This window comes from Schistocerca serialis, chromosome 9, assembly GCF_023864345.2.
Source record: "Schistocerca serialis cubense isolate TAMUIC-IGC-003099 chromosome 9, iqSchSeri2.2, whole genome shotgun sequence".
NCBI lineage: Eukaryota > Metazoa > Arthropoda > Insecta > Orthoptera > Acrididae > Schistocerca > Schistocerca serialis.
In genome coordinates, this window is record NC_064646.1 from 254465309 (window position 1) to 254480767 (window position 15459).

A 15459-nucleotide genomic window follows, 5' to 3' on the forward strand; every position below is an offset into this window, starting at 1 on the left:
TTTCCATATATGTCTATAGTAGAAGTATTCTTCTGTTATCGTCCTCTTTTTTGCGAATTGTCGTAGAAGTGTTCAACTGTCCCATTTGCGTTCAGTAGAGAATCTTTCGATAACGAAGTTTTGGAGATGATGTTCAGTATATCTGCTTGCTAAGTCCTTCATGGAAGATAAAGATAAATGTGTAAGGAAATGTAAGAAATGTAAAAGCTTTTGATATTTACTTAAACAACATTTATTACAAAATAACTTTTTTTACATAGTTTTTTACTTTTGCATTAAAAATAAATAGTCTTTCAGAAGTAGAGAAGGCGGGCTACTTCCCGTCTTGTTTGTCGTTCACGATGCCATTGTCGTCATAAGTATTGCTGCGAAAACATTGTTTCATTATGACAGCGGAGGAAGCAAAGAAGGTAGTACTGAAAGATATTTACAAATAGGACTTTCGTCACGTAACGTTCTTATAGAAAATCGTAGAAGTAGTCCATTGCATAAATCTGCTGCCGTCGTCGAGTGGAATACCAGGAAAACCTCAGCGTTAAGTTTTCCAGCGTATTCCATAGTGAAGTGATATTTGTAAGCAAAGGAAATGCAGAAAAGGAGAAACAGCGAAGGTGTGAGTCGATCTGTCGAGTTGTCTTTATGTTCGGCTAAAGACTACAGTTAAGTCGTCTGGTATATTTGAACATTCGTCAGGGACGCGGCAACAGTAGAGATCCGCATTCCTTTCTCCAGCGTCACGTATGAAAGTGGTGAGGAGAGGTGAAGATAATGGTCAGCAAGGTGGGCAGTGGGCTGGGCCACTGGCCACTTCCAGCTGGTGAGCGCGCTGGCCGTCCAGTCCAGCTGGAGGCTTCCGCGCGCCTACTTTCCTGGAGTGGGGTACGAGTAGCCGCTGGACGGCGAGTAGCTGGGCAGCGCTCCAGGTCTGCCGCCAAACGCTCCAGCGCCGGCACCGGGGCGCCCAAAGGCTCCTGGAACAACACCACAGGGGCGTCAGTCGCACAGAGAAATAGCTAACGTACCACAGTACCGAGACCAATATAGGTTGTTCATGTTAATTTCAATGTTCGTGGCGTACTGCGCTATGCGCGAAACGACACAACGTACAGATGGTTCTATGTAAATAACTTTAATCCTTGAGACAGCTGATACCTCAAAAAAGCTCTGTTATTTCAGTGATTCTGTTACGAACTCACTTCCCTCTATAAACATTTGTCAGAACGTTTTCTAAAATAAGTAGTACTACTGATCACTGTCTTCTCATAATTCCTCATGTCGGAAGCTCTAAAGATTAAATTATTCCGCAATACATTCTGTTTAGTGTCACAAATCGAGCTAAGTCGAAACCATGCTTTCAGTGCTGAAAGGTGTTTGCAGTTATCTCGTAAGGTTAGGCAGGCTGTTGTTACTGACGTGAAGTTTTAAACATTCCATTTCTGTATAGGAGGACTATTCGGTACATCACTTTACGTTGAAACACGAAAAGTCATTGGTAGCATAGAAGGAAGTGATTGCTTGTTCCCCATCCCTTCCCCAGTTGTTTATACTACTGATTTGGAAATATCACCGATATTATCTTCTGTATAAGTTCACTTTTCGGTACCCCAAGGAACTTCCCAGTGACGTATGCAAACAACGTCTTACCATTCATTTTTCTCCATACATTCTACTTCAAATGTCACTCCTCAGGTTATCAAATTCTAAAACTGACTGTAGCACGTATGAAAGACTGATTTGAGGCTGTCTCGCGTGGAATTAAAAATGAAACGTCAGTTGTTAATGGATCATTCTAAATAACCGAAGTAGCATGCTAGCATTAGGACGATACTGCACAATATTCTAGAATAATTGGCGATACAGTAATGATGTGAAGTCAGTCGAGTTCACGTATGTGCCACCGAAGTAACATTAACTTGTGCGGCGGAAACTTTCTTTTCCATTAAGTGTACAGATGGAAAGTGTTACTTTAAAATTGAGATCTAAGTTTAGCTTAGCTTCTGGGGCATGGATTTTAGTATTGATCTTCGTGAATAACAAAGAAATGATAATATGTATCCATATTCTGCCAACTTGCTGGACGCATATTGAGATAGGGACCTCATAAACTCACATTTCTAAAGCAGAGATGGGATTTTCACATGTAAAAATACTTAGGACCAGAAACCGGTGGTACTGGTGATAGCGAGTGGATAAAATCAGCAGAGCTTTCCTCTTATTTGTTGCAGGCACTAAAGTGTATTAACATTTTGGTGAATCTAAACAGTCCTATTATCACCTGCTGGTGAGTCTTCCAGGTCGCTTGAGCGTGGTGCATAAAACTTGTCTGTTCCTATAGTTTCATTCAGAGCTGTGCACAGAAAGCAGGAGCATCTATGCGATGTTCATCACGCCTCTGGACAAAACGTTAGGAAAGGAAAAATTTAATGTGCCATGTTAACATGACCTAGAAGAATCACAAGCAGCTAAGACATCTGGTTGCGAAAGCGTTCACTGCGTGACTACCGGTATTGTTACTTAGACGCCAAATCAAGAACTGAACGTTTAAACACTTACCAGGTGCCCTGCCACCAAACGCACCACCAGCTCCAGGTGCACCACCGAAAGATCCAGGAGCGCCACCGAAGGCACCACCAACTCCAGCTCCAGGGCGACCTCCAAAGGCACCACCGACACCAGCTCCAGGAGCGCCACCAAAGGCACCACCTGCTCCAGGAGCACCAGCGTATGCACCTGCTCCAGGAGCACCTGCGTATGCACCTGCTCCAGGAGCACCAGCGTATGCACCACCTGCAATTCCTCCACCACGGGCAGCAGCGGCCTCCTCAGCAGCGTTCTGCTCCAGGGAGCGCAGGATCTCCTCGGGGATTGGTGGCGGAGTGGGCAGATGGGCACCCTGTGGCTGGAAGCCGTTCTCGTCGGCGGTGTAGGTGACGGTGTACTGCGCGCCGTCGTCTCCAGTGTACGTATAGCGGCCCTGCACAGTCTCGGCCTCAGCGTCGGGAATGCCGGCATTCTTCAGGTAGCCCTGCTCGTCCTGGGCGATGCCGTTGGCGGTCTCGTAGCTGTAGTCACCAAAACAAGAAATTGGGTTTATGGTGTCAAAGATATTACGTAAGTAACTACGTTAAGAATAGTATATCTTAATACCAAAGACTAAAACGAAATTACGCAATGACGTTTTATGAAACGATCAACTTCGAATTAAAACTGTTGTAGATGACATTGTGTTACAGCAGGTAGCATCATTCAGCTACTTCTGTTATCAAGGTGGATATCCTACTAATGAAGTTCTTGAACCAAAGCTGGTCATATTATAAGACAATAGTGCCTTTTACCATAACCTTGAAGAATCACAAGCAGCTAAGACATTTGGTCATGAAAGCGTTCACTCTATGGCTGCCGGTATTGTTATTAAGAGGCAGAATCAAGAACTGAACATTTAAACACCTATCAGGTGCCCTGGCTTTCCATAAAGAAACACACCAAGGCGCAACAGCCGTTCATATCACAGTTAAAACTTGATTCCAAAAACATAGGCCGTACGGGGTAGCTGCACGGTCTTAGGCTCCTTACCAAGGTTTAAGCGGCTTCCCTCTGTCAGAGGTTCGAGTCCTCCCTCGAGAATGTGTGTGTGTGTGTGTTGTCTTTGGCGTAACTTAGTTTAGGTTAGATTAAGTAGTACGTAAGCCTAGGAGCTGATGACCTCAGCAGTTTGGTCCCATAGAAAAGTAGCACAAATTTTCCTAAATTTCCAAAAACTTAAACAGCAGTAACTGGAATACGGAAACCAAAGTTCTAAGAAGAGCAAGAGGATTCACTATAAATTAGTGTGTAAGAAGTGCTACAGAACTAGTGGTGGACACCATCTGTGAAACTGGTAACAAGAACAAAAGCCTTTCAAAATTAGCTTCCTATAAACCACATCGGAGAAGAAGACTGAATTCCTGTTCTCTGAAGTGAAAAATTTGAGTTTTATTAAAGTAAAGAAGAGTTAGCAGAAGAAGTATTTTAGTGTAAGACTGACAAAGAAGAAGGCTGGTTCATTTTTATGTTGTGAATGTTCGAGCAAACCAACTGCATCATACCCACGAGGTGGGTTTCAGAAATTAATATTGCTTATGTTAACTGACATATGTTGGTGTCAGAGATTCTGGAGGCATACTAATGCAATAACGTTTCATTTGTAACAAGTTAACGCTTCATATGCATCGAATAACATCGTCGCACAAGTGACAAGCCAATATAGAAACCTCATGACTGTCCAGCAGTGCAGAACATTCCTTGCTCTTTATCAAACATTAGCTTAACCTACTTTAAACCGTAGGATGTATGCAGATGTCTCTTCGAATGACTACATAATATCAATAAACACCACTATGTATTTCAAGAGTAATTTTCTCAAAACACAGTGAAAATTTAATACGTATTGAATTTATAATCTGCTTACTTTCATGAAATGTCTAGTATTTTATTATATCTTGAAGATCAAATGACAGTGCTTCACATGTGTCTTATTGAATAGAATTTATGAGTAAATGTGTAGTACAAGAATAGTTATACCATCAATGTAAGTGAGCAGCTCTGTCAAAGAGGCTATTCATGGCCCAAGAAAGAAAATGGTAACAGAAGTGAAACTAGAAACTATGTGTTGGAAATAACCTAAGAAAATTCGTTATTCCATCGAAAACCGGAGTACTTGCAGTTAAAGACATTATTAAAATGTCAAACATTGAAGTTGCCAGATGATCACTGTGCTCAGCCAAGCAGTTTATGGAATCACGTAATTAGACAAAAAGTGAAATCATTTGAGTAGTCTGTTATACAACTTACCTGAAGGCGTAGGAACCATCACCATTGTTGACATTTTCGTATCTGAGAATGGGAATGACAGGTCCCCTGGCAACACCAGCTCCAGCACCACCGAGACCAGCGCCTCCAAGACCACCTCGGCCTGCACCGAGACCAGCGCCTCCTAGCCCGCCGAGACCTCCGAGACCAGCGCCTCGTCCTGCACCTCCGAGACCACCCAGACCAGCGCCTCCTGCTCCAAGTCCGGCGCCTCCAAGACCACCTCGTCCTGCTCCTCCGAGACCTCCCAGACCAGCGCCTCCTGCTCCAAGACCAGCGCCTCCAAGACCGCCTCGTCCAGCACCTCCAAGACCACTCAGTCCGGCACCTCCGAGACCAGCTCCACCTAATCCAGCGCCACCGAGACCGGCGCCTCCGAGTCCGCCTCGTCCGGCACCTCCGAGACCACCGAGGCCAGCACCTCCAGCACCAAGGCCAGCGCCTCCCAAACCGGCACCACCGAGCCCAGCTCCTCCCAGACTGTGACAAATGTATTGTTGTAATGAACCAGTACACATTTATTACCATGATTAGGAATATAAAAGATAGCCTTAGTAATAATGAGTGATAGGTGTGCCCCATTCGAAATAGTATTCCTCGCTATCCCTTGATCTGTGACTAAGTTAACTGACTTAATTACTAAGATGGACACCAAATGAAAACTACAATAGAACTTGGATTTTTGTGTCGGGCAGTACATTACGAGAGTGAGAGATAGAGCTTACTGAGAGACTGTTCGTAGTAGTGGATAGCTATCGAATTTTGAACCCATTCGAAATAGTATTCCTCGCTATCCCTTGATCTGTGAATCAGTTCACTGAATTAATTACTGAGATGGACACCAAATTAAAAGTACAATACAACTTGGATTTTTGTATCAGGCAGTACATTGCTAGAGTTGAAGATAGGGTTTACTGAGAGACTGTTCATAGTAGTGGATAGCTATCGAATCTTAAACACTGATCTGTATTCTAAACAAATGTAATCAGCAGACAACACAGAGGCAGCAAAATTATTACGATAATTCTACTTAGTTGAGATATATCAAGAAACTAGTACTGTACTATATATGAAGTGTCCGTAATGATGGAAACATTTAGCACTTATCTAAACTGATTAATAGCCTCTCCTATGAAACAGATGTCTCGAAAAGTTCAGCAAAACAGTTCTAAGTGATATAACCGTCACCAGTATCAGGGTACAGTACAAGACACATTTTGATCGTGGTAATATTACCGATTTCGCATGAGCAGGCTATTCTGTTTCTTTTCTGTTCCGCTTTTACACATATCTGCAGCTTGATTTATCGAGGGTGTTAAGAGATTATGCAAGAAGTCTTAAACTACAATACGTACAACAGGATTTTAAGGCTATTTCTTATTTCACTAGAACTCCTTAGAGTATAATAAGCAGAACAAGCCTTTCGACCAACTGTGAAAGAAGAGTACCGAAGAAAGGCCGAGATATTATGCTCGGTAGAATTTTACCCTGGAGTTTGTGTACTGTACAGCGAACTACAGGCATGATACGTTTATATTGAGCCCTGAGATAACGCTGTTACTACCTGAAAGTATTAGTAATCATGATACAATGTTAGGAGCTGTTGCTAAGAGACTAACCACAATTACCTTGTTTTGGCGTCATTCATTATTATAAGAGAAAAAAATCCACGTCTTACTGTATAACTTTTGATTGTACATCATCAGTGTTCTTTATATCCCAAAATCTAGATCTAGTAAAGGTATAATCTTAGGGAAACTTTATTTTGGTTAGTTATCAGTGACTTTTCTTTGTCTAATTTTGACATATACCCATTTTTAAATGCATATCTACAAATATAGATGCCGTGTTGTTGAGAACATTACTATTGTTCCACATATGAAGGGCTCTTAGAACAACTGAGGTGAAGCCGCGTGTACCGGCATCAGTATTTATCACTCTGATTTTACATGGCACGGCTTCACTCAGCCGGCTTTTCCTTTAGTCGTCTTAACGTGGGTGGGAACTCGCCGATTGGCCCGTGGCCCTACCACTCCATAATGGAAACTCGGCGGCTGTTTACTTTATACTTTACAGCGTAGCTCAAGGAGTCGTATCGTGTCTGGGCAGTCTGCGACTCTCCAAGGTATGGCTGGTTAGCGCTAAGTGGCCACACCCGCCGAGAATGCGGCTGTGTCATTAGGGGAGTACACGTGGTTAATCTTCAGGAACTTCCGGCTACGTATAAGAAGTTTATTTGCCCTCTCTCCCTTGCGCACGATACCCAGATGAAGACCTAGGGGATCGGACCCACATCAGTAGCACACTAGTTGTCCTCATTTCGTTGCTGTCTAGAGTGTAGGATGGCTGATTGTTCAGTGCCACAATACTAAGAAGTATCGGTGTAATTTTAACGGCTACATACAGTGTCGCTACGTTTCACTCCCACTTGAGCATATCTTAAAAGATAGCTGCTTTCTCAAAGCGAGATAAGTGTCAAAATAAGTGTCAGGAACGTATTTGAAGGCTGTAGTATTGGGAGCATCATGTCTAGGTACTCACCCGCCGGCTCCGGGCCTTCTAGCTCCGAAAACTCCTCCTGCTCCAGGTCCACCGAAGGGCGCTGCAATGGCTCCAGGGGCTCCACCAGCCAGCGGTGCACCAGCAGGGGGCAGGTAGGAGTTGTCCAGGCGACCGGCCGCAGCCACTCCCACCAGGGCTGCCAACAGCAACTGCCAAACACTACCATCTTAAAACCAATTCACTAGTGACTATCGGAATGAGTACACTGTTTTCCCAAGGTGAGCAGCAGAAGTTCTGGATGAACAATCTGATACACGATACAGTGAGTGAAAAATTCGGTGTAGTGTTAAGCATGGTTAAACTTACGAGAAAGCCGTCTGACGATAGGACGTTCTACGTCAGTTGAACACAGTATAAGGAATCCAGTGAAGTGAGAGCATTGTGTTCAATGAGGAAAGAAACTCCGAGGCGGTAGGAGAAGTATGATAAGCAGTCGAACCGAAGACGTTAAACATGTAAGTGGAAAATCGTTTGGGATCAAAAGACTGGACAAAATGGAGCTGTATATCTGCAATCTGCAAATTTTCCATGAAGTCTTAAGAAGATGGAATTTCGTCGCCACAGATGGATACAATAACAAGGCGTCCGTCCCGACTGTTAGAAAATAAGGACAAGAGGAACAGAAAGACTGTAAAACGGTGAAAGTGACCTCACAATACTGTCTCAACCGTCTAATCACATTGGTAACAATACAAATCCACTTTCGAAAAACTTTTTGACGTGCTGTGAATCAATTTTGAACTGTGTATCTAGTAAAATATCAAAAACGAGATGGTGACTTGCATGTATATTGAAGGTAAGCACCAGCAGAAAGTGTGAAATTATTGTATATGTGATGTGCACCTACGAATGAGCGTAAAGTCTTGCTGTTCATAAAACACGTGAAGTTCCAAAATGCATTTCAGTTGAAATGCATACCATACATTTCGATGCATTATAGTTATAAACAAAGAATCAGGTAATGGCAGTATACAAGTCATGTTAATTAATAAGAATTATGGTGAATTACCGGGCGTACGGTTTTCCTCATTCTTCTTGTACAGCTGTTACTAATTTAAAATAGCTTAGAACTTTAGACGTGTGAATTCGTTCGGTTTAAGACGTGGTAGTTCTTGTGATCTGCGAGAAACTCTACCAAATGTTCCATCTTTGAAACAGCCGGCCACGGTGGTCGTGCGGTTCTAGGCGCTGCAGTCCGGAACCGGAGGACTGCTACGGTCGCAGGTTCGAATCCTGCCTCGGGCATGGATGTGTGTGATGTCCTTAGGTTAGTTAGGTTTAAGTAGTTCTAAGTTCTAGGGGACTGATGACCTAAGATGTTAAGTCCCATAGTGCTCAGAGCCATTTTTTCTTTGAAACAAAAATTGCCTAGCTTGCTAGCAAAACGGTAGGAAGAAGAAAATGGCCAGTAGAGAAGGATCCAAACAAGCTGGCAACAAGTAGTCGTTATTACGAAGCTTAGAGATGCTGTAATACTCTTAAAACTAACAGAAATCGGAAAATTATGTTTCTATTTTAAGCAGTTAAATTTTAAAGTATTATCACATTCTGACACTTCTAATAAAGTTCTCGTGAATGGTTGCCTATCTTTGAAGTGTATCTTGTCTACGATTCTGCAAAATTGCTCTTTCTCTGTTGTATGTATCTAATTGTCATGGAATTTCAGCTGTATTTACCAACTTCATCTGCTACGCATAATTAAACAGTAAAGATAATGTATCATTACAATTGTAGACATTGTCCAGTTAGAATATTTTCAAAAATCAAATATAATTTTTAAATCTGTACATTCTACCTTCATAGACCACGAAACACGTATTCCTCTGTTCAGTGTTTTAAATGTAGCCACTTGCTGCCGGTGAAATCTATCTTATACACTATAGAACTACCTCTTGTAGCAGGCAGAGTTGCATAGAAATACGTCTTACAGATATGTCTTGGAGAACTTTCAACAACGAGCGAGAACTGTGTCAGTCGATTATTTTACTGGGTCAAAAGAGCGAGAAGCGACAGCACAATACTCAATTTGCAAGGAGCGCCACTAACGGCGATCCATCACGTGGGCGTTAAAGCGCCTCACACTGCACGAAGTCACGCCCTCTCTCTACGACTACGTAGCAGAGACTACCCACGCCCACAATGTAATCCGCAATTCTGAGAGACGTTCACTTCTTCTACAATGAACAAACGCCTCCCGGTTCCGGAACTCCGCATTCCCGTAACGTCCTCCACTTAGTCGACCACCCATAGATGAGCCGCCAGCTGGATGCTCGCGCATCTCGAGTGGAAGACACGTCCGAGAGAGGCGAACTGGCCACGACCCCTGGAGCGAAGCCGACCTGGCCGTGTCTCACTTTCTAACGCCCGCGCCGCGCCGCGGTATTACGGCAGCAAAAAGAGACCGCGGACTATCCCCCGCGATTACGCGAGGAGCGGATGAGTCTGACGACCGCTCGGCGGTCAGACTGTCTGGTCCCGTGCAACACAGCTGACTAGGTCGACGCAGGAACGACGTAATTCTGCGGGCGGCCTAATGTGCTCACTAGTCTACGTTGAGACTGGTAGCACAATGGCTAAGGCACTGACCGCGAACACCCGCAGCGTGGAGTTCAGATGCCCACCTGGATATCGTGGAATAGAATTCACGAGTTTAGCGGTTATATTTCACCATCTTATTCAGCTGAGCAGGTATTCTACTTCAATTAAAGCATTTCGGCCGGGAAATTGTTATCGGTAATAAAAAGTATTTACAGACGTTTCGGCCGTATCTTCGGGAGACGTCTTCGGGGATAAACTGGGAACCCTCGTACATGGCGACGAAACATTAGTGAATACTTTTATACATCGACAACGGCCTCACAACGGCCTCTCAGCCCAGAAATGAAAACTAGTCGTTTATTGTATGTGCAACTAGTGCTCCATGTTCCAATAATTTCATCTGGACGATGCATTAAACCTTTAACATCACATGAGAGGTGCCTTTCTTCCCAGCTCAGTTGGCAGCATGAATGGTGCTATTTTGAGGACCCGAGTTCCGTTCCAGAAGAGCCAGGAATTTTTCTTGGCGGGAAGGCTGAAACGGGGTGGACTTAGCTACTAAGGTCCACTGAGGAGCCACTTGATTCACAAGCGGTGGATCCGACGTCAAGAAAGCCGACCGGCCGAGAGAGCGCTGTGTTGATCCCATGCCTCTCCGTACTGTATCTAAATGATGCCATTGGCTGAGGATGACACGCCGGTTTGTCGCTCAACATTGGCCCATCGGGGCCAGAACGCGAATCTTTGCTTGCTTTGCTTTGGTGTGAGACGATTGAAAAGCGCATTTGCTCATTCTGGACCGTCTGATTTTGTTTATCTCGTGTTACGTGTTTAAAATATTTATGACAGACAAAATTTGTCCTTTCAGAATATCTCCTCCCTTTATACAGTACAATACACCTTTAAGTAGTTGTTGATAATAGCACCAAGAAGCGACTTATATATCGATGTCATATATTTGTAAGAACAGTTCCTTTAAGTACAAATTTGAACGTTCGGCGTTGCAGGATGAGCAAAACACCTAAAATCGGTTTATTTGCTCTGTTCGAGTGTGGTACGTGATGTGTATGACTGGACATTCTGGAAGGAAGGCTGTAAGGACAATGAAAACAATAAAGACGAATAACATGTCCCAGTTAGGGAAGGACGGGGAGGAAAGAAGAGCGATTTTTTTTAGAACTATCGCGAGATGTGTCTAAAGCGAGTTTAGGGAAAACATTGAAATTCTAAAAATGCCGCCGATACCCACTGTGTTACCTCACTGGTTTGTTATATCCTGGTCATTTAAATTGGAACGAGCACAGAAGCAAGACCGAGATTCGTTAGAAGCATCACACAGAAACGTAGATCACCAGAGGAAAGTAACTATCAAAATCATAGTTCCACCGACCTTTGTGTATTGCTCCGTCTTTGACGTTTACTACTTAGGATTAATAACCTAGATACAGTCACCCATATAAGAACAGCGTGTTTCCTCATGAGTCCTTCTCGTAAGTGCAGGAGCGTCATGTCGATGATTATAGCCAAGTGGGAGACGCTACAAGAGATGTGATGTGCAATGCGAGAGGCTTACTGTTGCAAATTCTCAGGCATACGTTCGGAGAAGAGGTAAACAGCATACCACATTCTGCTGTGTATCTCTTTCTACGCACAATACGCGATTGGAACAGTAGAGCTGGGGCACTAGTGGTAGTATTCCTAGTACCATTAGGTGCCATAACGTGCCTTAGACTTAGTAGATACAGACCTTCTATAGACATGGAGCTCTAGCTGATCACAGGCAAAGTACCAGCTGATACTCCAAATGTACTACAGCATAGAATTACGGTACTTGTTCACTCTTTCCTTCGCATTGCAATTCGGACTCCGTGTAATTGACGCCGACTGAATCTCGAGAGATCTGAGTACAACATTCTGTAGATTCACCAAAAATGTTAAGCAATAGTCGTAAAGTGGGATAGTTGCTGTAAAGTCTAAGTAACTCGCATTTTTTTGATGACCTCATCATGTTTCATGGCCGGCCGGTGTGGCCGAGCGGTTCTAGGCGCTTCAGTCTGGAACTGCGTGAACGCTACGGTCGCAGGTTCGAATCCTGCCTCGGGCATGGATGTGTGTGATGTCCTTAGGTTAGTTAGGTTTAACTAGTTCTAAGTTCTAGCGGACTTGACCTCAGCAGTTGAGTCCCATAGTGCTCAGAGCCATTTGAACCATTTGCTGAGTCCCGTGGTGCTCAGAGCCATTTGAACCATTTGAACTATGTTTCATGAGACACTTGACTAAAGCTTTTACACTGTCCGAAAGAGTCTTCAGGTATGGTACCGCTGGAAAAGTTACCAGCTTGCAATAGTATGTACCGCTGGAAGAAGATTCCGGGCTCGACTGGTTACGATCACCACCGAAGCTTGTAGAAAGTGGCCAAGTTACTCTAGAGCACTCTACGGAAGCCACATCATCGAATAACACAAACAGCAATACTAACGTGTAGGCCGTCGAAGTCGAATACTGGAAACTAGACGATTGCCTTTATTTTAACGCAGGTAAATATCTGTACTGTATGACCTGAAATTTGAACAACCCAGTACCGTCCAGAGAACCTCAGTAGCGACTGGTGAGCGATTACTAGACATCTCGACGATGTTTGAGCAGTGTACTCACCAGCTTCATGATGTCGGTGATAAGTGCCGCTAGCTGGATGATCGCTGTGTGAATGATGATGGCAGTGCCGAGAGTGGATTGGCGTGATCTGTTGCTGGCGAGTGGTGCGGCTGCTCTATTTATACGGAGCGGCGCAACGCACCCTCTGCCGCGCCTCCACGCCCCTCCAACGCTTCCGTGCATCCTTGCGGCAACGGGTCTCCGCGGGCAAGGGGGCCGCTTGCGAAATGCGATCATCACCGGCCGTACAAGCGGTCCGCACGTTACCGCCGGAGCAGGCGGCAGTGGTGGTGGAGGAGGAGGGGCTGGCGGATCGCCGTTAACATCCAGATTACGGGCAGGCGGCCGTGGGCGAGTCTTCCACGGCGGAGGCCGCACAGTGGCGAAGGAAACTCCCGGTTACCTGCTGTACGGCGACTATGTTGCTTCACGGCGGTCGGAGTGCACCGTCTGAGCAGCTGCATTTCGGTGGAGAACAGCCTTTTCACAGTTTCGCTTTTTAGAGGAACATACACAACGATGAAGATACGTGAATCGATAAAACTCTGGAGACATCCTGTCAGTCTTGGATAGCAGAGTTAGCAGCAGCTATCTGGGTTCGAGTTTCGGTGTGGCACACACATGTAAATCGTCCAGAATGTTCACGTGTCGTGAAGTTTTAATTGGCAAGGCGAAAAGGTTCTTTTTTTCCTCTTCTCCTTCTTCTTCTGTACGTTCCGTATTATACCAGCTGCGGCCACTTACGGTTCTCATATTTTCTCGATTCTGAATGTCTATTTACACTTTTGCTTTGAAGTTTTCCATCTCACATGGTTGTCTCTCTCGATATATTCATTGTAAATGTCCATTTCATTTATTTAAGTTTCATCCAATTTTTGTTTCACACTCCAAAGTTTCAACTCCTTTCGAATATCTTTATTTCGTCTTTTAGTTATTCTGTCACATCCCCTCACCACTCTCAGAAATCTCATTTCCGATCCTGCTGCTTTTTTTCCCTTGTATTTTATTCAATATTCACGATTCACTTCTATATAATAGGGTTGGCAATGTGTCTTTTATATTAGTTCCTTCGTGTTCCTTTCAGTTTTTTATGTTCAGATGCTCTACTGATTGTGTAACAAGTGCTTCCAAATCTATTCCATTTAATCTGCATATTTCCTTCGCGTTCACACGATCTCTTACACACAAGTTAGTTAAAATGTAAGCGGCGATCAAAAAGTTTACGATTGAAGCGCTTCTGCAGATCTACTAAGGACACTGAATACACTACGCTGCCGGCCGCGGTGGCCGTGCGGTTCTAGGCGCTCCAGTCCGGAGCCGCGCTGTTGCTACGGTCGCAGGTTCGAATTCTGCCTCGGGCATGGGTGTATGTGATGTCCTTAGGTTAGTTAGGTTTAAGTTGTTCTAATCTCTAGGGGACTGATGACCACAGCAGTTGAGTCCCATAGTACTCAGAGCCATTTTACACTACGCTTGTCTGTCCTCTTTTAGAATACTGCTGCGCGGTGTGGCATCCTTACCAGACAGGATTGACGGAGTACATCGAGAAAGTTCAAAGAAGGGCAGCGCTTTTGTATGTATGTGTGTGTGTGTGTGTGTGTGTGTGTGTGTGTGTGTGTGTGTGTGTGTGTGAATTCCTAAGGGACCTAACTGCTGAGGTCATCGTTCGCTATACTTACACACTACTTAAACTAACTTATGCTAAGAACAAGGCACACACCCACGCCCGAGGGAGGACGCGAACCTCCGGCTGGAGCGGCCGCGCAATCCGTGACGTGGCGCCTCAAGCCACGCGGCCACTGCTGGAGGCAGTTTTTTATTATTGCGAAACAGGGGAGAGAGTGTCACTGAAATGATACAGGATTTGGTGTGGACACTATTAAAACAAAGGTCTTTTTCGTTGCTGCGAAACCTTATCGCGAAATTTCAGCCATCAACTTTCTCCTCGGAATGCGAAAATATTTTGTTGACGCCGACCTACATAAGATGAAACGTTTGTCATAATAAAATAAGTGAGATCGGAGCTCACACTGAAGGATATAGGCTTTTTTTTTTTAGTGCGGTTTACGAGATTTGAATAATAGAGAATTATTGTGAAGGTGGTTCGATGAACCTCTATCCCTTAAATGTGGTTTGCAGAGTATCCATGTACAGGGTGTTTCAAAAATGACCGATATATTTGAAACGGCAATACAAACTAAACGAGCAGCGATATAAATACACCGTTTGTTGCAATATGCTTGGGACAACAGTACATTTTCAGGCAGACAAACTTTCGAAATTACAGTAGTTACAATTGTCAACAACAGATGGCGCTGCGATCTGGGAAACTCTATAGTACGATATTTTCCACATATCCACCATGCGTAGCAATAATATGGCGTAGTCTCTGAATGAAATTACCCGAAACCTTTGACAACGTGTCTGGCGGAATAGCTTCACATGCAGATGAGATGTACTGCTTCAGCTGTTCAATTGTTTCTGGATTCTGGCGGTACACCTGGTCTTTCACGTGTCCCCACAGAAAGAAGTCACAGGGGTTCATGTCTGGCGAATAGGGAGGCCAATCCACGCTGCCTCCTGTATGTTTCGGATAGCCCAAAGCAATCACACGATCATCGAAATATTCATTCAGGAAATTAAAGACGTCGGCCGTGCGATGTGGCCGGGCACCATCTTGCATAAACCACGAGGTGTTCGCAGTGTCGTCTAAGGCAGTTTGTACCGCCACAAATTCACGAAGAATGTCCAGATAGCGTGATGCAGTAATCGTTTCGGATCTGAAAAATGGGCCAATGATTCCTTTGGAAAAAATGGCGGCCTAGGCCAGTACTTTTTGAGGATGCAGGGACGATG

The 15459-nt window shown here is 44.3% G+C and overlaps 1 protein-coding gene across 1 annotated transcript; it reads right to left on the reverse strand.

Annotated features, from left to right (window-relative positions):
• Positions 1–216: 216 nt before the first annotated feature.
• LOC126419159 (pupal cuticle protein 36-like) lies at positions 217–12702 on the reverse strand. The gene is made up of 5 exons (XM_050086283.1): positions 12604–12702; positions 7390–7559; positions 4831–5328; positions 2554–3062; positions 217–971 (listed from the first exon to the last, which is right to left on the reverse strand). The coding sequence occupies exons 1-5, from the start codon at positions 12610–12612 to the stop codon at positions 862–864; spliced, it is 1296 nt and encodes a 431-aa protein (XP_049942240.1). The 5' UTR covers positions 12613–12702; the 3' UTR covers positions 217–861.
• Between the last annotated feature and the right edge of the window lie 2757 nt (positions 12703–15459).

Excerpts from the sequence above, each read along its gene's own strand:
- LOC126419159 (XM_050086283.1), bottom strand. Across the intron at positions 5,329-7,389 it reads AGAAGGCCCGGAGCCGGCGG|TCTGGGAGGAGCTGGGCTCG; the intron begins GTGAGTACCTAG and ends CATTTGTCACAG. Across the intron at positions 972-2,553 it reads GTTTGGTGGCAGGGCACCTG|GAGCCTTTGGGCGCCCCGGT; the intron begins GTAAGTGTTTAA and ends GTGTTGTTCCAG.